The sequence below is a fragment of the Anolis carolinensis genome, chromosome 5 (assembly GCF_035594765.1).
Source record: "Anolis carolinensis isolate JA03-04 chromosome 5, rAnoCar3.1.pri, whole genome shotgun sequence".
Classification (NCBI taxonomy): Eukaryota; Metazoa; Chordata; class Lepidosauria; order Squamata; family Dactyloidae; genus Anolis; species Anolis carolinensis.
The window spans coordinates 67,155,001-67,177,128 of NC_085845.1; the positions used below are offsets into that span (position 1 = coordinate 67,155,001).

A 22,128-nucleotide genomic window follows, 5' to 3' on the forward strand; every position below is an offset into this window, starting at 1 on the left:
GGATGTGTCCAAAGCACAGTGGCCTCCATTTAGTTACTCTGGTTTCTAGGGAGAGGTCAGGTTTGATTTGCTGTCACACCTATTTGTTTGTTATTTTGGCAGAACACAGTATCTCTAGAATTCCTCTCTAGCGCTACATTTCAAATGAATTGATTTTCTCCATGTCGGCTTGTGCTCAAATCCTTGTCTTGTGGTTTTAGCTTTGTGTTAGTAAGGTGAATGCTTAGTTGTTAAGAGTTCGTTAGTTTCTAGTGGGCTTTAATCCAAAATATCTTGGAATTGCTGCATCTTGATAGTTGACGCAAATGATTTATTGTTACCTCAAACAGTCAGTACCAGACACTGATAAATACACAAGAAATACAATAAGCCAGTGATTTTAAGAACTTGCTACCTGTGGTTCGGCTTCCAGGTTTATTTTGAAAGGATGTGGCTTCCCATCTTCTGATATCTGTGGAGACCACAATTTTGTTTCTCCTCTGCAGATCAAGAATGAAAAATGTGTTAAGTATTTTTTGCAATCCTGGAATCAAAAATATTTTACATACTTTTAACAAAATATGATATATTTTTAAAGCAAAGATTTTAGAGATTTAAATTGAACTTCTATAACCATTTTACCTGGGCAAAACCTGCTATGACTCAATGACTTTACTTCTAAGCGTACGACTGCACTGTTAAATGGCATATTTAACTTAACCAATATATATAAAAGCCAAAGTATGTCTAGGTGAAGTGGCCCTCTGTTATGTCACTGAGAAAGAATGGTAACATGTGTACAAGGGGAAAGCAGGATGGAAGGAAAGAGCCACAAAGCAAGTCATGCTGCCATGGAGACATTGTATGTTAGGCCCTCTCAGAGCTGGAGAAAGGAGAAACGAGATCCATATTTAGAGAAAGGGAAAATAATCTAAACACTGTGTTAAATAAGAATGTGTGGAATGGACTAGCTCAAGCAGGTAAGGCCAGCATGAAGATAAAAGTACATGTTTCTTTCTTGCATTATTACGACAGAGGCAAACTGGGGGCCTTTCCTGAAGACGAGTCTAAGGTTACGATTAATAGCAAATTGCAACTGAATCTAAAATCTGTTGAAACTATACCAATGAAAAGTATCGGCCTACATTTTCATGAACAGTGAAATTGTAAACATCAACCTTTGCACGACTGACCACTTTCTACCACTATGCCACACACTCACCAAATTTGTACAATTCATGCCCTTATTATCTCCAGTGTCAAGCAATATATATTGTAGTGGTAGTTAATTTGAATAGAATGTTATATTATCTGCTATATTATCTGTATGACAGTGAACAGAAGTATATGATAATAGTTAATCTTAAGGATTTATGGGAAACACAAAATCTGTAATTGCGATTAAGGTACAGTAAGCCTCGTATAACCACGGATCCCATATCTGTGGTTTCACTTAACCACACTTGGGTTGCAGTGGTAAAATAGTATCTCAAGGAATTTGCTAGGTCCTCTAGATTATGATATACTTCCCCTAGAGTTGCTTTGAAGGGTTTAACAAATACCTAGACATGATTCCTTTCTAGGAATTTCTATGTCCTCCACTGAGCCTCTATGGTATTCTGGGTGTAGAAGAGGGATAATTTAGTGGCATTCAGTCATTCCAAAGTTCCATGTAACTGTGGTCCAGCCGGGAACATATCCTCCACGTTTACAGGCGTCTTACTGTATTGTGAATTCATACCTTTCAATCTTCAAACTCAACTGATGCGAAGCTGCTTTAATTCTCTCCTGTGCATCATTGTGAGTCATGTTCTCTGTGCTATAGCCATCGATAGCTATAATGATATCACCAGGACATAGGTTGGCTTGTGAAGCTTTGCTTCCTGGAGTAATCTGAAAGAAACACACACAAAAAATATCTTCAGCTATTTGATGCCGTATTCGTTCCCATTTCAAAATTTATTTATTTATTTATTGCACTTATATACCGCTTTTCTCACCCCTAGGGGGACTCAAAGCGGTTCCCAACATAATCAATGGCAAAATTCAATGTCTTACATGTATAAAACAACACATATTAAAACAACAATGACAATAAATTAAAACCATTAAATAAAGCAACAGTCACACACAATACATAACACATTTAGGCCTTGCACAATCCCTATGATCCTTAACTACTTCCATATTTCCATTGCTGTCATTCACTGAATGCCTTCTTAAATAACCTGGTCTTAAGTTGTTTCCTAAAAGCTAGGAGGGAGGGGGCCGATCTGATCTCCCTGGGGAGGGAGTTCCACAGCCAAGGGGCCACCACCAAGAAGGCCCTGTCCCTCGTCATACTTGCGAAGGCAGTGAGACTGAGAGCATGGCCTCTTCGGTAGATCTTAGTGATCTAGCTGGCTCATAAGGGGAGATGCATTCAAACAGGTAAGCTGGTCCGGAACCATTTAGGGATTTATAGGCCAAAGTTAGCACTTTGAATTCTGCTCGGTAGCAGACTGGCAACCTGGCTACCACCCATTGGACTACTTGAAACTTCCGAACAGTCTTCAAAGGCAAGATCACATTATTAATGATATCTGTGCTCTGTTACTGGGTCACATTTACTATAGACATGTGCAAAATGGCAGAGATCTATTCTGTTTTCCTTTTGTTTTAGTGTACCCCCTTTTTCTGTTTTCTGGAAAATTCCAGGAGATTAGGAGGGGGGCCGTTCAGATTCATAATTCGTAATTCAGGATCCGTAGTTCAGTTTTTGAAAATAATCTTCCTGAAAACAGAACCAGGGTGGGGGGGGGGCACCCAAAATATGAAATGAAAACAGAACAGATTTCTGCCGTTTTGCCCACCCCTACTAAGCAAATTTCAAATTTCAGACAGTGAAATATTTCTGAAAACAAACAATACCATGCTATTACAATTTCCTTTTATACACTGTATAATAGATTGCTAGTTAAAAAGTAATCAAAATAATATGCATTCAACAGAGAAGACGAAAAGATCATTCCATCGTAAGATTTCATGTTGGTCAAAAACCCAAAAACAGTTTCCAATCTCTCAAAAAATTCATTTGGTTTATTCTTCAAAATCCACATTAATCTGGCAAATTGGTACAACTCAGCAACCGTAATCCATTCTTCCATTGCCCAAGTTGGAATTAACAATAGTCGTGCTGCTGCTATATGCTGAAGAAGAAATCCATATTTACTATCTAGTTCTCTATCCACAATGCCCTTAATGTTAACATTACATTTTGGACTAACCTATAAATCTTAGCCCAGTAAACTATATGCCTTCTCACAAGAGACCATCTTCAATAAAATGTAGATTGTCACGGCAGACCTTGTCTGTGAAAAATGTCTGTAAAAGGTGATAAACACTTATATGTCTCTTGCATCCTTGAATTCACAGTGTACGAATAAGGTGGCGATATTTCATTCAGGAAAGTAATTTAAAATGTCATGCTGCACTTCCAGGTGTTGACGGGCCGCTGTCATATAATGAGAGCTTCACTTCCTGATGTCTATATTTCTTTGACACATCCAAGCTTCAGTGCAAAGGAAATGACAAGTCAACTGTGGTTACACTATATCACTTTTGGCCTTCAAAGGCTTCCTTCCTATTCAGCTGACACCAGCTTAACTGACCGTTGTACAATCAGAATGGCAAAGAAGACACACAACCCTACATTATGACTCACCATGGTTTCTGCCTACATTTCTTCCTATTGCACTACCTAGAATGTCATCAGTTTTACTGAAATCGACAACATTTAACAGTGCTTAAATAGGATGAATTCTAGCATTTTCCCCAATTAGATCAGTAGTGTAAATTATGCATCTCTACAAGTGTAATGGGGCTATAGTTCCCATTTCCCCCCATACTTAGCCATGTTGGTTCAGACTCATGAGAACTGGGTAGTCCACAAAGATCTCGAAAGCCACAAGTCGCCCATCCCATACTAATCAATGAGCAGCATGAACAAACAAGCTATGCAATAATAAATTGCATTTTTATATCCTTTTCATAAATATCACATACATAGTTGTTAGATGTGATACTTTGCACTACTGTTTTAAAAACTATGCAATCATATGTTGTCGAAGGCTTTCATGGCCAGAATCACTGGGTTGCTGTGAGTTTTCCAGGCTATATGGCCATGTTCCAGAAGCAATGTCTCCTGATGTTTCACCCACATCTAGGGCAGGCATCCTCAGAGGTTGTGAGGTCTGTTGGAAACTAGACAAGTGGGGTTTATATATCTCTGGAAAGTCCAGGGTGGGAGAAAGAACTCTTGTCTGTTTGAGGCAAGAGTGAATGTTGTAATTGACCATTTGGATTAGCATTAAATAGCCTTGCAGCTTCAAAGCCTGGCTGCTTCCTGCCTGGGGGAATCCTTTGTTAGGGGGTGTTAACTGGCCCTGATTGTTTCCTGACAGAAATTCCCCTGTTTTGTGAGTGTTGTTTTTTATATACTGTCCTGATTTTAGAGTTTTAAAATACTGGTAGCCAGATTTTGTTCATTTTCATGGTTTCCTCCTTTCTGTTGATTCCCCCAGGCAGGAAGCAGACAGGCTTTGAAACTGCAAGGCTATTGAATGCTAATCAAGGTGACGATTGCAAAAATCACGCTTGCCTCAAACAGACAAGAGTTCTTTCTCCCACCCTGGACATTCCAGAGATATATAAACCCCACTTCCCTAGTTTCCAACTGACCTCACAACCTCTGAGGATGCCAGCCTTAGATGTGGGCAAAATATCAGGAGAGATTGCTTCTGGAACATGGCCATACAGCCTGAAAAACTCACAGCAACCCTATACAGTCATAGGTTAAGTGTTTTTAACAGCATAAAGGATTATCATTCTGTTACCAGCTTAAACACACTTGCCAGAAATTAACCCATATTGAATCCAGTGGGACTTCCCTGTGGACTAGCTTTTTATCACAACTTATATTTCAGGAAATATCCTGCCATAAATCAATAATTATTCTTTTGACTGTGGGGTATCATCCTTTGTCCACTATGCAACTGGATTCTGACACAAATTATTCCTTCTGTTATTTTGATCTAGGGAAAGATAATATCTAAGTACTTAGATGCTAGATAATCCTTGTCAAGTATGCCTTCAGGAATTTCAGGAATCTCTCTGTTTTGGAACCAGACAGGCACCAACCCATCTCTGAAATACAGACTGATAGAAAAGTTTCACTGTGTAGTGAGTGATGAATTATTTTGGTTGTTTGTAAATGCATATCTGGACATCCTGAACATAAGTTGGCACAAAATACCTTGCACATTTCCATGAATTACAATGTTTTCCAAAATTTTGTGGCCCACCAAATGGACAGATCAAAGGTATATATTCATTAGGACCCATGTTTAAATTATACATTAAGAAATACTTCAACTGCCACAAGGAATCCTTATGGGAAAGCTTTGAAATACTGCAATTTACTGCACAACAGGTGACAACTGTATGGAGAAACCTTGTACGGTAAGTTATAGCCATTTTCATGATGTCTTACTTCAGACTATGTGCAGGAGCTTGATGTGGCAAGAGAACCAAAATGAGCAAAAATAGTTTGTATATGGAAAGCTTGTGTGTTAGGCTTAAACCTAATTTCTTTGTGATGTACTCACTCTGTTTGAAAAGCATTTAACATTCATTACATTAAACTGTCATGCAGTAAGGGTGGAAATCTTACTGATGTAAGGTTATGCTCCACATCCAGTTAGACCTCATTTTACTGTATCAGCATAGGAAACAACAAAAATTACAAATATTGCAATACAATAAGACAAAAGAGCATTTTCACAAAAAAAATAAAATACATGACACCTATATACAATCCATACACATAAGAAAAAGTGAAAATATGCATGTATGTGTGTGGCTGGGGTTACACAAACAAGTTCCCATTTCCACAAATAGCTATAGCTCCCACTACTCAGGAGACACCAATAGCTCTTCCTCCAATGACATTGCAGGTTATAGTGAGCACCGTGAACATGCTCAAAAGCCCTGCCAATATCCTCCACAAACACCATACTGCCCACCACTCAAGTGAAGACTTTCATACGAGGACAATTTCATCCTAGATTTTCTATTTTTCCTTCACCACAGACATCCCAGTGTTTCTTTCTCTCAATTGGTGTGCAATTTGCATGACCCCGCCCACTGCCTCTCCCATAACCCTTTCCAATTCTTTTCTACGGCACACAGCAGAGGAATTGATCAGCAACTGAACATACTAGAGAGGTTTGGGGAGAATTCACCATGATTTATAGGAGTTGTAGGTACTGGGACGTAAAGCTCACCTGCAATTTATGAGCACTCTGAACTCCACCAACGATGGAACTAGAACTAACTCGGCACACAGAACCCCCATGACAAGCAAAAACATATTGGAGGTCTTTGGAAGGATTTATAGGAGTTGTAGTTCACCTACATCCAGAGTTCACTATGAACCCAAACAATGATGGATGTGGACCAAATGTGGCATGCATACCCGATATGCTCAAATATGAATACTGGTGGATTTTGAGGGGAATTGGCCTGGACATTTTGGAGTTGTAAGTGCTGGGATGTATAGTTCACCTGCAATCAATGAGCACTCTGAACCACACCAAAGATGGAATTAGACTAAACTTGGCACACAGAACCCCCATAACCAGCAAAAAAAAATAAAAAAATTACTGGAGGTCTTTGGGGGAAATCCAACTTGATTTGGGGGAGTTGTAGTTCACCTACTTCCAGAGAACATTGTGAACCCAAACACGGATGGATCTTGACCAAACACGGCACATATACCTGATATCCAGAAATTTGATTACTGGAGGGTTTTGGGGAAAACTGACCTTCCTTTTTGGGAGTTGTAGTTCACTCACAACCAGAAAACCTCCGCCAATGATGGACCTAGACCAAATTTGGCACACAGAACCCACATGACTAACTGAACCTACTTGGAGGGGTTTGAGGGGACTGACTCAATATAGTGGGAGTTGTATTTTAACCTACAGCCAGAAAGCACACTGAACCTCACCAATGATGCATCCAGAGCAAACTTGCCCAACACAACAAACTTTAACTACTGATAGAGTTTCTCGGGGTTAACCTGGCATGATGTCAGTTGTAGTTAATCCATAACCTTATGCATTTTGTACAATTAAAAATGACTTTTTCAAATAACCTGGGCAACGCTGGGTACCCAAGCTAGTATACAATATATACAAAACATGGCAGGTGAGAACAGTGTATGTTCACATCCCATGTTACATTACTAATAGGAAAGTGACAGCATGATTGATTTTTATAACTGCATTATGTATTCATAGCATCTGGATGAAATTCTTCTTATCTCTCAAGGAGTCTGATCTGTTAGAGGGATAACATATATCTCAGTATGAAAGTACCTATTAAATCACCAAAAACAAATTTTGTTTGGTGAAAGATCATGTCATTGAGAAAATATATCACCACCATATCTGGGGAGCACAAAAGCTGTGAACTGATACATAAAGTACTAAGGATGTAAAGGAAGTACGGCAATAAAAAGGGATGAAGAAAGTAGGATGGAGAGAATGCAAATATTTGAAGGAAGGAGAGGCAGAGAGAGATAGAAAACAGTACAGATACAGATTGGAATGAGCATGGTCTCAGCCACTAGGTTTTAGAGTTCTTTTCTGCATTAGAGAGGAACTTTCACAGATATCCAGCAATACAAAAGAGAGCTCATTTGTATTTAGTAGGCCTTGTTAGACAGTTTCTCATTAGAATGGAAATTCAAGACTGAGAATACACTGGTGGATGGGAGTGGAGCGCACAAGTTAATTTGCTTGTCACCAACCTGCTTCTACAGTTCTCACAGTTAATAGGACAGTTGATGGATACGTGACACTTGCACATGTTCTTTCGCCTTCTTTGCTTCTGGATTACATTAAACCTTAGAAGCCCATCTTTCACCAGCCTTGTTGAGGTGGCTGGAGTTGCACTTGAGCCAGGGACCCTATTAGCCAGATTATTTGGAAATAATTAGTTACTTAGGGGTGCCCCTGGTGGCACAGCAAGTTAAACCAATGAGCTGCTGAACTTGCTGACCGAAAGGTCGATGGTTCGAATCCAGGGAGAGGGTGAGCTCCCGCTGTTAGCCCCAGCTTCTGCCAACCCAGCAGTTCAAAAACATGCAAATGTGATTAGATCAATAGGTACTGCTCCGGTGGGAAGGTAACAGCGCTCCATGCAGTCATGCCGGCCACATGACCTTGGAGGTGTCTACGGACAATGCTGGCTCTTTGGCTTAGAAATGGAGATGAGCACCAACCACCACAGTTGGACACGACTAGACTTAATGTCACGGGAAAACCTTTACCTTAGTTACTTAGGTGCCCAGTTGCACCAATCAACTAAAGCTGCACATCTCAAGATGTCTGATGTAGGATATCAGCATTTATTTGCCCATGCCAACTGGATAAGAGTTGTTTCTTTCCTGGAAACTCACTAGGGACCAGTAACCAATAGCTCAGACACCAGCATTACTCAATGGACCATGATTCTAAATAGTCATGAGCTAAAGGACTGTAATGACTCATATACTGTAAAGCTCCTGCTGTATCATTTACAACCAAAATAGGTTGCAGTACAACAGCGATGTGCATCAGGTGTCCGTACAAAAATCTTGAGGAGGCTTGGAACTATGGCCAATTCTAGTTGAAAATGCAAACTTGCAAGTACAAGAATTTGCTAGGTCATGAACACAGAGGAATAGAATGGGAAGAGACCACAAGAGATATTCAGTGCAATCCCATACAATCCAAGACATAGTAAGCAAGCAAAGTAAGTAAGTAAGCTCTATCTCCTTGAAAGGACTCAGGGTGGTTTCCAAGCATAAATACAACACCATACATTACATAAACAGTTCAATAGGCACATTGGGAACTAATTTGGAACAAAAAATTAAAATATACGTATGCGACTGAGCTGAAAGAGAACTGGCTCAAGGTATTCCATCGTTGGTATATAACTCCCAAAAAACTAGGCCAGATGTATAAATCTTATAACAATATCTGCTGGAAATGTAAGATGCATGAAGGTTCCTTCTATCATATTTGGTGGACTTGCCCTAAAACTAAAAATTATTGGAAAATAATACACGAAGAGACACAAACTATATTAAACAAGAGATTTCCAATCAAACCGGAATACTATTTGCTGGGAATAACAGACGCAGAAACACAGTTTGGAAAAGACGAAGATATTTTATTTATGTACATCTCTACAGCGGCAAGAATAGTATTCGCCAAGCAATGGAAGTTGGACGTAATACCAACAAAAGAACTTTGGTTACAGAAATTAGTGGACATACAAGAAATGGATAATTTGACATTTTTACTTAAAGAATCAAGAGGAAAATGTATTAGAGAAACAAACTGGGAAAAACTGAATATTTATCTGTCAAAGTAATACTCGTATCACCAAAAAGGACAAACTTACTTTATTATTCTCTATGAATTTTTGTTAGGTATATATTTTGTTTAGCACGTTTTTGTATCTTTGATTACACAATATTCTCCGAAAGGAAAGAGAATGGAAGATCTAAATACTTCCCCCTCTCCCTTCCCCCTCCCCAATCCCTCCTTCAAATTTTCCCTTATTCCTTTGTACTCACCCCCCTTCCTTGCCGTCTCCCCTCCCACCTCTATATTTCCCCCCCCCCCAACTTTTATTATATGCATTTGAAACCTTAATAAAAATTAAAAAAAAATAGGCACATTGTAAAAACAAGATAATACCTATACAGCTCAAAGGACAGTAAAACAATAAATAACAATCATAAGGTGATGTCAAAGGCTTTCATAGCCGGGATCACAGGGTTGTTGTATGTTTTCCAGGCTGTATGGCCATGTTCCAGAAGTATTCTCTCCTGACGTTTCGCCCACATCTATGGCAGGCATCCTCAGAGGTTGTGAGGTACCTCACAACCTCTGACGATGCCAGCCGTAGATGTGGGTGAAACGTCAGGAGAGAATACTTCTGGAACATGGCCATACAGCCCGGAAAACATACAACAACCCCAACAATCACAACATTTGATCGAGAGAACAAGAGTCATTAACCAAATAGGGGTCATTAACTTGTTGCTATCCAGAATATTCTGCTCGTATTACGCTTATGTAATATGACAATATCAACCATTTTATAAATCCAGCTTTTCACTATTATTATGCCCTCCCAGTGTCCTAAATTGCCAGGGATAGTCCCAATTAATTATAAAATTCCCCAATTTTTCAGCTGCTTTTAAATTGTTCCTGTTTCTCTCTCCTCCTCGCACTTCTTCCTTTGTCCTCTGCTTACTTTAACTGCTGAACACTGAGCTTGGAATACAAAATAGTTTGTGGACTCAGTTTGCTTAGTAATGGAGAGAGGAGAGATGGGGTGGTATCTTGTTCCTGTAGACTTAGGCCTTTTCTGCTTTGAACTAGATTATATGAGTCTACACTGCCATATAATCCAGTTCAAAGCAGATAATCTGGATTTTATATGGCAGTGTACAATGTCCACATACTCCAGGATCTTGTTAGGTATATAATGCACTGTTAGATAGCAATGCATTGTCTGTTAGCCCATTTTGCATTACTAGTTGGAAAATACAGTTCTAATGGACATGTGGTCACACACATCTACTGAAGAGTTAAAAAAGACTCTGCAATGTTTGTGTTGATGTTCATAGTTTGCCCTGAGACAATTAGTCCTTTGCCCAAAGTGGGGTGGGTCTTATAAAAGAAGGAGAAAACTATAAATCATGTACCTATCCCACCAGTTTTTTCCGACAGATTTGACCCCAGGTTACCTGCTTTGAACTGAATTGTATCAGTCTCCACTGCCATATAATCTGGGATAAGCAGATAATCTGTGACCAGATCCTGGGATATAACGACAGTGCAGAAAGGGCCTTAGGCAATAGCCGAGTTCTCTTCCTCATTTACAACATTCACCATCTGGACCACGTGCTCTGAGGTTTCTTTGCTATACATGTCCTGGTTATTTATGAAATGTTTGCTACTATGTTGAAATAATTCTTCGGGGACAAACTCCTTAAGAGTCTTAAAGCCGTTATCTCTTCTGGGGCTTTAATTGATCCACAATCTTTTTCCCTTGTGTTATCTGCATTTATTTCAGTGGCCTCAGAGCACAGCAGTATGTCGACCATTGCAATGTGGTTCAATCAACTTCTATACTTAGCATGTCTGGATTATCTCAGGTTTTACATTTACTCAAAGCCTTCCAGAAGGTTATTTTGCTGAGTTTGGCTTGGGGTAACCAGAGAAAGGACTTTGGTATGACATCAGTTCTCCTGATAAGTAGCAGGAGATTTCTTCAATGCCCTCCCTTATAAAATGCTTTACCTGCTTAAGAACATGATGTTTTATCAGTTATAAGAGAGTTGGGCTGGATCTACATTGCCTCTATATTTCAGGAACTGATCCCAGATTATCTGGCAGTGTAGACTCATATAGTCCAGTTCAAAGCAGATATAGGGCAATATAGATCCAGCCTTGGAGAATGTTTGACATTCCAGATAGTGCTGGACTTCAATTCCCAGCTTGCATGCCCTGCACTAAAAGAGACTGGAAAAGGACTGGTTGATATTTACTTCCCGCTGAGCTATATAGCATTAGCTTGAGGCTTAACACTTGCTTGAATATTAAGTACAAAGCAATCTTATATTGTTTTTGAAACAACATTTTCAGATTTGCTAGGGTCAGAAGTATGGCTATGTGAAGGTCCAAACTGAGGTCATTGCCAATAAAAGTTTCCTCATATTTCTAGCATTGCTGAGAATGAGGGAGTAAAAACAATGTTCACATCTCAAATTTTGATATTTGCTGCATTTCCATTCCCTTGTTAACTTTACCCCTTTTCTGTGAAAACTGAAACTGGAAAGTAGTTCCTCCACATTTGAGAGAGTTAGTGGCACAGAGTTCCAACAAAACTGGAAAAACCACAAATATAAATTAGAAACGTATTTTAAAATCTGTAATAACACTTCTTTAGATATCGGTGGGCCTTGTTGTAGCACAGTCTGAGGCTTGATGGGTTCACTGATGGTTTAGAGAGAATTATGGGATTTCCTGTGAGATTTCCTGGGGCACAAAGTGAGGAAGATTCAAGTCATAGAAATGATGGTTCTCTCAGAAAGTGCAGGGCTTCAAGGTCAGTTAGAGAAACCAGAAACTGCACCATTAGATAGTCGGACGAAGAGCAAGTGATACGGAAGGCACCCAGGGAAAAAGACCTGGAGCTTTAGAGGTTAACAAAAATCTTTGTTTACAGATTAGACCAGAAAATAGGCAGCTCCGTCCGGTCTGAGCGCCTGCGTGAGAAAGTTGAGGAGAGGATTTGTGGGAAACGAAATGACTTCATGGGTGTTTATTAATTGGTAAGTAGTTTACCTAAGAGTTAGTTCAGGCAACGTTCAAGGGAGAAGCTACGCCTGAATTCTCTGCTTCTTGTTTCAAGTCAAGCCTTGGCTTTGGAAGTTTTCTATGTTCTTGTTTTGTATTCTGGCTCAAGTTTTACTACATATTCCTGTGCTTGTAGACTTATGCTTGTGACTTTCTGGCTATTCCTGGACTATATTACCTTGGAATTTGCATGAGACATTTGGATTACTGTCTGGTTATCACTTATGGCTGACCCTTTCCTGGGTTATACATCTTCTATCCTTATTCCTGATTTTTCCTATATTTTATGTGTTTTTACAATAAACTGTTTGCTTATACTCTGGACTCTTGTGTGGTGCTGTGGTCATAGGGGTTTCCAGGCCTGGGGTACAACAGGTCCTTTGGTCCACGTCCACGAGAGGTTAACCACAAAATCACACAGGAGGACCTACAAATACCTTATTTGAAAGACTCCAATTGCACCAGATTATACTGATTTCTTTAAAAGAAACCTGAACAATCAGTTCAGTATCATAAATATCTTTCATTTGGAAAAATGCAATAAAGTCTATTGAAAACCTCTGAGTTGAAATGTTAAATATCACAATCCATTAACTGTTTGGCAGGAAGGGCTTCTCCTAAAGCAGTAGTTCTCAACCTGTGTAGGTCCCCAGATGTTTTGACTTTCAACTCCCAGAAATCCTAACAGCTGGTAAACTGGCTGGGATTTCTGGGAGTTGTAGGCCAAAACATCTGGGGACCCATAGGTTGAGAACCACTGTCCTAAAGGGTCTTTAGATGTTCCATTATTCACCTTAGTAAAGGACTGAGTATATGTATTTAGAACTGTTCACTCCATAGGTGCATAGGAAACTTCTTAGTGCACTAACTGATATGGACAGGTTAAAATCATATGCGAACTTGAATTCTTTTCAGGAAAGGTGATATGATATCACTGAAAAAAACAATTTTTAATTTTTTTTTAATAAATTAATACACTGATAACGCTATGTAACAAAATTTGAAAACCTTTCTATTCCTGGTTTGAAAGTGTTATTTCCTGTTTAACTGAGCGGTACTTATTTGGAAAGTAGTCATTATACTTCAGAAACTTTATTTTTGTGGTTGCCACAAACTATGTTGAATTAGTTGAGACTCTATGAGCTATTCACTGAAAAACTATAGCAAAATGTGCTGCAGGATGTCCTGCAAAAACAAAGTTTTTGCAGTTTAATAAACCTTTTCCATGGTTTTTTAATAGAACCAATTAGGAAATGACATTTAAAACACAGGGACAAAACTCTTGTTACATAGTGTAATCAAAACACATGTGAGATTTAGCACATTAGAAGCTTGACGTACTGTAATCTCCAGAAAGTCATCTTAATATTTGTGAATCAACGCCACTTAAATGCAACTGATATAAGTAGAATTTGGTCAGGCAAAAGTAAATCAAGCCACAATTACGTTTCCTGAAGTGGCCTAAAGTTCTCAACACATTTTTGATGACTTAATATTTGGTCTATAATACCAAACTGCAAGAGATATCTGTGAAAAAGGAATCCAAGTGATGTTACATAAAGCAAATGTTATCATCCAACAGATGTGCCCAATAAAGTACACGATATCCATCTTCACATTTGCTTGTATAAGCGAACATGTCTCGTAATGTCCACTGGATTATTAATGAATCTTCCCTTACAGCTTCCAGTGTTACTTGTCTCACAGTGACTCAAATAACCAGACCATTTACTTTCTGGCAATTAACCAAAAATGCAAGCCTTCCTTTGTTAATACAGCTTGAAACTGCACTGAGCGTACTGTAAACAAATGCAGGCTGAAGGCAGCCCTTGCGAAAATATTTTTCCTGAGAGATAATGGAAAGTCTTTCCCCACTTGTAATGCCATAAAAGGCAATAAGTGTCTAAAACATTGCTTATCTTCTATTGTGTTTTGCCATTCAACCATTGTTTTAACTTTCTCTCCACTACTCCCATGTTGGATACTGCACTGATGTTTCAGGCCAGTTTGAGCATGCATCGACACATTACCCCAACATATTGGCAGAAGAACAGCATACATATCCCTTTTACAGTGCTATTCTTTTTTTAAAACCAGTGTAACAGTGCAAGTGTTTCTTTACTGTGGGCCCTTCCACACAACCCAAAATATTAAGGCAGAAAATCCCACAATATCGGCTTTGAACTGGGTGATCTGAGTCCACACTGCCATATATTCCAGTTCAAAGCAGAAAATGTGGGATTTTATTCAGCTGTGTGGAAAGGGCCCGTGACTTTCTTCTTTCTGCAACTACTTGCAGTTTAAGGGCTTTTTACTAGAACTAACAGTTTTGAGGACTTCATTACAAGAATTTACATATAATGTGTAGTTTAGCTCTCAAAATGGCATTGAGCTGTATACCTATGTCACATATGTGGCTGAAAGAGCAGAATTAATTCAGATGAGAAAGTCTTTTCTAATCTAGAAATTGCACACATCAGGGTTTTATTTCCTTTGATAGTGGTCTGGAAAATAAACAACCCCCTCCCATTCGCATAAGGAAGTGATATAATAATAATAATAATAATAATAATAATCATCATCATCATCATCATCATCATCATCATCATCATCATTTTATTTCTTACCCACCTCTCCTCATGAGTGACCCCCTTGGCCATGCAAGTTTGAGGATGCCTTGCCATGACAAACAGATGCAAATTGTATGTTAAAGGGAAAACATTTTAAATAATCTAAATGGTCTCTGAATAACCTGTGCATTTCTGGGATTTACAGAATATGATAGCAGCTGAGTCAATATTGGAAAAAATAGTAGATAGATGAAAAACTTTTTGAATCTTTTTGAAAAACTTTTTGAATCATTGCACTACAACTTCCTGCATAACCAATGGTGAGAAATTATGCAGTAGTGCAGGTTAGCAACATCTGGAAATAACAACTTGCATAGTTCTGTAGTAGTGTGAATCATACACATTGTATAGAGCAGTGGTTTTCAACCTTCCTAATGCCACGACCTCTTAATGCAGTTCCTCATGTTGTGGTGACCCCCAACCATAAAATTATTTTCACTGCTACTTCATAACTGTAATTTTGCTACTGTTATGAATTGTAATGTAAATATCTGATATGCAGGATGTATTTTCATTCACTGGACCAAATTTGGCACAAATACCCGATGCACCCACATTTGAGTGCTGGTGGGTTTGGGGGTGAAGGAATAATTTTATCTTTTGGGAGTTGTAGTTGCTGGGATTTATAGTTCACCTACCATCAAAGAGCATTCTGAACTCCACCAACAATGAACTGAACCAAACTTGGCACACAAAACTCCCATGACCAACAGAAAATACTGGAAGGGTTTGGCAGGCGGAGAGATCTTCAGCCTTCTCTGCCAAAAGGGTTCCTATGACCATCTGAAATATGTGTTTTCTGATGGTTTTTGTGACCTCTCTGACACCCCACTTGCGACACCTCGAGGGGTCCTCACCCCCAGGTTGAGAGATGCTAGTACAGAAGTTGATTCTTTATAATATCCTACATTTGTTGGCTGAGTTCTCTAGATGTTATTGAATTTTGGGTCTGGCCATTCCTCTGGCTGTTTTGGATAGGAAAGATAGAAGCTGTCTTCTAAAACAACCCCTGAAGAAGTATTTCCCAAATACTGGCTTTCCATGTGTTTTCGATTTCAGCTCCCAGAATCCCTAATGATTGACCAAGTGTCTGATACTTCTGGGAGTTGAAAACATCTGGAGGACCAAAGTTTGAGGACCTCTGCTCTGGAGGGCCACAAATGGCCCATCCTTGGAGTGACTCACATTCATTGAATAGACATAGGATGTCTAGGGCCCCTTCTACACTGTCCTTATAGCCCAAGATCTGATGCCAGGTCATTTGCTTTGATCTGGATTATATGAATCTCCACTGTCAGATAATCTGGGATCAGATACTAGAATATAGGGCAGTGTAGAAGGGCCTATGTTCACAACACACAAAGAACTCTAATGTTTACTAATACCTTTTAGCTTGTGTATATATGTGAGAGTCAGAAAGGGAACAGGGAAACTCACAGATATGATAACATCTGGATGTATCTTGTTTTCTATAGGAATCTTCAATTTCTGCTTTGAGGACAGAGAAGAATCTTTTGGACGAGAGACAGTAAGCAACATAGAAATCTTAAACACCTATATCTTATGAAAAAGGAGATTAGCATTGGGTGAATGTATGTCAAGAGATAAAGAACCCCTTGTTCTGTGTTATCTAGGTATGCTTCAAGAAGGAAACAAATGTGTGTGTGTGTGTGGGGGGGGGGGGGAAGCACCTCACTCTCACAAGTTTAAACCATGACACACAAAGCAATGAAATATTTTTGCAGAGCTTGGAAGATGGATCGGAATCTAAACTATCTAGACGGATAAAATAACAGGAAGATTTGGGAGTATAAGGGAGGAAAAGAAAAATATGTTCCCACCCTCCAAAGCTTAAAATTACCATCTTCTTGGGTCCTTTGTACATTGCTATATAATCCAGATAATCAAAACGGATAATCCACTTTATCTGCTTTGAACTGGATTATATGTGTCTACACTGTCATATAATCCAGTTCAGAGCAGATAATCTGGATTTTTTTATAGCAGTGTAGAAGGAGACAGCCTGAGATGAAGGCAATGGCAAACCTCTTCTGAACAAACCTTGCTAAGAAAACCCTGTGATAGGGGTGCCATAGCTTGGAAGCAACTTGAAAGCACACAACAACAAAACTACTTTGGAAGGAATACCAATTTGGAGCAGAAAAGCAGAAGGAAGGGGATTCATAGTCTTGTCCCGGTTCTGAATTGCAGTTGTATGCCTTAAAGTCATTTCTGATTGATGGCAGCCACACTCCTGCTTTGTATTAATCCTCCTCCCGAAAGCTTGTTTGTCCCCATAGGGTAAATATGTATGTTTGCAAGGGCAGACATACTTCTGAGGTCATCTAATGCGGAAAAGAAACATTGGTTGCTGAGTAACCTACCTACCCATTCCTCTGCTTCAAACCTTCCCAACTTTTTCTTAGGAGGGGAAAGAAAGCATTGCAGCACTCTTAAGTGAATCCTGGTGTAAAATATATCAGCTAAAACTTTGTATCTACATCAACAACCCCACGTTTATCCAGAACTTGGAATAGTTGCTCTCTCACAAAGCCGGACCGTATATTTTATTATATGGAATCTGTACAAATCCAATCCCACAGCCTTTTGAGATTGCTTCTCCAGGGAAAACACACTTGGCATAAAGTGCTAGACTTTGGTATTGAAGTTGTTGTCTGAAGGTCCTTTCACTCTTATAGTAATTTAATTACCATTTAACTTTTCCAGACTTCTAGGTTTTCCATTGTGTTTATTCTACCTGTCATAAGATGCCTTGAGTCCCACACTTAGAAAAAAGGCAGGGTTGAAGTAGATATAAACACAACCCTGATGCTGACGGCCTTTTCCGTGCATCTATGTGTCTCATAAAATACAAGTCATTATCTGATCATAGTATTGTTATTTGTATTTCATGTATTTTAAATAGACTGAATTTTAAAAACAATACCAGCACAGTTTGACTATTGGGTGCAGCTACATTGAAGAATAAATGCAGTTTGACACCACTTTAACTGCCATGGATCAATGCTATGGAAACCGGAGGGTTGTAGTTTGGTGAGACGCCAGCACTCTTTGGCAGAGAAGGCAAAATACCTTGCAGAACTAGAACTCCCAGGATTCCATAGCATTGAGCTGTGGTAGTGAAAGTGGTGTCAAACTGCATTAATATACAATCCAGATTATCTCCCTTGAACTGGATTATGTGGGACTCCTTCTACACTGCCATACAAAATCCAGATTATCTGCCTTGAACTGGATTATGTGGGGCCCCATCTACACTGCCATATAAAATCCAGATTATCTGCTTTTAACAGGATTGTAGGGCAGTGTAGATTGATATAATTCAGTTCAAGGCAGATAATTTGGAGAATCTTTTTAGATAATCTGGATTATATGGCAGTGTAGAAGAGGCCTGAGACTACACTGCCAGATAATCTGGGATAAATAAATAATTTGGTATCATATCCTGTTATATAGGGCTGTATAGATTCAGCTTCAATCCACTGGATGACTTTAGGCGAGTCACACTGTCTCAGCTTCAGAAACCCTATGATAAACCAAAGTCTGGTCTCCAGAGTCCTAGGATGCATCTAACTTTATGACTTGGGGTTGTTATAAATCAGAAATGACTGGAAGGCTCATAGCAAGGAAGATCTATTTGTCATTTATTGTACTTTGATACAATTCCACTTTTATATCGCACTTATTTACTTTGTATGCAATTGTTCTGTGGTCTTAACAGCATTTATAAACACCTCTTACAAGCCTTTAACAATGGATTGTTGTGAGGTTTCCGGACTGTATGGCCAGGTTCCACAAGCATTCTCTTCTGATATTTCACCCACATCTATGGCAGGCCTCCTGAGAGGTTGAAAGGTACATATATTGGAAACTTGCCTAGTGAAGTTTACATATCTGTGGAAGGTCCAGGGTGGGAGAAAGAACTCTTGTCTGCTGGAGGAAAATGTGAATGTTGTAATTAATCACCCTGATTAGAATTTAGTGGCCTTGCAGCTTTAAGACCTGACTGATTCCTGCTTGGGAAATCCTTTATTAGGATGTGTTAGCTGGCCCTGATTGTTTCCTGTCTGGAATTCCCTTGTTTTCAGAATGTTGTTCTTTACTTACTGTCCTGATTTTAGAGGGTTTTTTAAAAAAAAATACCGGAAGCCAGATTTTGTTCATTTTCATGGTTTCCTCCTTTCTGTTGAAATTGTCCACACGCTTGTGGATTTCAATGGCTTCTCTGTGTAGTCTGACATGGTGGTTGTTAGAGTGGTCCAGTATTCTGTGTTCTCAAATAATATGCTGTGCCCAGGTTGGTTCTTCAAATCTGGCTACCAGTATTAAAAAACTCTAAAATCAGGACAATAAATAAAGAACAACACTCTGAAAACAGTGGAATTCCAGACAGGAAACAATCAGGGCCAGCTAACGCCTCCCAACAAAAGATTCCCCTGGGCAGAAAGTGGCCAGGCTTTGAGGCTGAAAGGCTTTCATGTCTGGAATTACTGGGTTGCTGTGAGTTTTCTGGGCTGTATGGCCATGTTCCAGAAGCATTCTCTCCTGATGTTTCACCCACATCTATGGCAGGCATCCTCAGATGTTGGGAGGTCTGTTGGAAACTAGGCAAGTGGGGTTTATATATCTGTGGATGTTTTATCAGTTTTAAAGTAATTTAGGCAACGCTTTTGATATGAAATTAATAAATATTTGTAGAATGCCCAGGGTGAGAGAAATAACTCTTGTCTATTGGAGGCAAGATGCAATTAATCACCTTGATTAGCATTGAATAGCCTTGCACGTTCAAAGCCTGGCTGCTTCCTGCCTAGGGGAATCAACAGAAAGGAGCAAGCCATGAAAATGAACAAAATCTGGCTACCAGTATTGATTTAAAAAAATCAGAACAGTACATAAAAAACAACCTTTGGAAAACTGGGGAATTCCAGACAAGAAACAATCAAGGCCAGCTAACACCTCCCAACAAAGCATTCCCCCAGGCAGGAAGCAGCCAGGCATTGTCTAGCCCAATGGTCTGCAATTATGATACAGCACAGCACTTTCATCCCATTCCCTTGTTCCTTAGCTACAACTTGCACTATCCCTTTCCTTTCTTGTTTTTATGACTTTAGGTTACTGGCGCTGTTCTGAGTTCAAATTGTTGTTTTATATACCAGTGTTTTTTGTATTGTACTGTGTGTTTTTTTTATGTGTTGTTTTAGGCACCTTGTGCCATATGCAAGCTGCCCTGAGTCCCTTTGGGGAGATGGAGGCGGGGTGCAAAAAGAAAGTTGTTGTTGTTGTTGTTATTATATAGTCAGTCAGTCAGTAGCCTTTATTTTGGTCAACAAACCATTGGCTAGGATCAAGTTACAGTACAATGATGGAATACAACATAATCATTACTATTATTATTATTATTATTATTATTATTATTATTATGACACAGCAAACAAGATAGATATGCTGGATTTCATATCACAAAATCACAAGTCGAACACTTCCCAGGTGTCTAGGACTGTGTGATGTATTTTCGGATGATGCGCGCAGATCCCAGCAGGGTGGCCTTTTGCAGTTGGCAGATCGTAATTTTGTCAATGTCTATTATTTCCAAATGCCGGCTGAGATCTTTTGGCATGGCACCCAATGTGCCCATCACCACCGGGACCACCTGCACTGGTTTCTGCCAGAGTCTTTGAAGTTATTATTATTATTATTATCGAAGCTGCAAGGCCATTCAATGCTAATCAAGGTGGCCAATGGCAACTCTCACACTTGCCTCCAACAGACAAAAGTTATTTCCCCCACCCTGGACATCATTCCACAGATATATAAACCCCACTTGCCCAGTTTCTAATATACAGTAGAGTCTCACTTATCCAACATTCTGGATTATCCAACGCATTTTTGTAGTCAGTGTTGTCAATACATCGTGATATTTTGATGCCAAATTCATAAATACAGTAATTACTACATAGCATTACTGTGTACTGAACTACTTTTTCTGTCAAATTTGTTGTATAACATAATGTTTTGGTTCTTAATTTGTAATATCATAACCTAATATGATGTTTAATAGGCTTTTCCTTAATCTCTCCTTATTATCCAACATATTCGCTTATCCAACGTTCTGCCGGCCCGTTTACGTTGGATAAGTGAGACTCTACTTCTGAGGATGCCTGCCATAGATGCGGGCGAAACGTCAGGAGGGAATGCTTCTGAAACATGGCCACACAGCCCGGAAAACTCACAGCAACCCAGTGATAACGGCCATGAAAGCCTTCAACAACACAAGTACCAAGGGCAAACCCCCCCCCCCCCTCAAGATCCAAGACAATCCATTGTCTTGCCATAAGTGGAAAAATATAACCAAAGCAAGTGAAGAGGACTTACCCTGGAGATGAGCAATGGCTGGTTAAAGTCGATGCCTCCAGTCAGCCTGAAACCCCAAGGCGCAGGTCCTGGCAGGACCACGTTTTGGGGCATTTTCCCAGCAGTTTTCAAGCCTTTTTCTCCCTCTTTCTCGCTCTCCCCTCAAAGCAGCAGAGGGAGCCGAAGCCAACCTGAGACTCCACGGGGCTGCTCCCAAAGCAGAGCTCGGATCCAGTCAGGATTCCTTTTTATCTCCTCTCCTGGGTGCCGTCACTGACTTGACCACTCGCTCCCCCTCCCTTTCTTTTCCCGGGGGGCGGGGCCAGAGAAGCACCAACTTTGGGCAACTCACACCCGTCACTCTTTGCCAAGTCCCTGGAGTCTCCCCAGGCTAGGGATCGGGTTACAGCCCTCTTAAAGCGCCCTGTGCCCTTTCTAGTGGGTATGGTGTGCCTTTTAAGGGTTCTCTTGGCAAGATTGGTTCAGAAAGGGCTTTCCCTTGACTCCCACTGAGGCTGAGAGTGTGTGACTTTCCCCAAAATCACCCATCCTAGCCAAGTGGGGAGTTGAACTAGAGAGCACGGCGGGCCTCTCTTCACCACACACCTCTATTTATAATATTTAATTCTATTTTGAGGTTTGTATTTTGTAGGATTTTCGATCGCATACTGCAGTGGTTC

General features: G+C 39.7%; 1 protein-coding gene across 2 annotated transcripts in view; it reads right to left on the reverse strand.

The window, feature by feature from the left end:
* Positions 1–21,735, reverse strand: part of pdlim3 (PDZ and LIM domain 3) — a 43,270-nt gene extending 21,535 nt beyond the window's left edge. Inside the window, exons 1-3 of one of the 2 annotated variants that reach the window (XM_003221617.4) lie at positions 21,470–21,735; positions 1,721–1,872; positions 395–479 (exon numbers count right to left, since the gene is read on the reverse strand). In XM_003221617.4, coding sequence (XP_003221665.1) covers positions 395–479; positions 1,721–1,872; positions 21,470–21,562 — 330 coding nt within the window. In that variant the 5' untranslated portion in view covers positions 21,563–21,735. The remainder of the gene's footprint in view (positions 1–394; positions 480–1,720; positions 1,873–21,469) is intronic. The other variant, XM_003221618.4, reaches the window with a different exon arrangement.
* Positions 21,736–22,128: the final 393 nt, after the last annotated feature.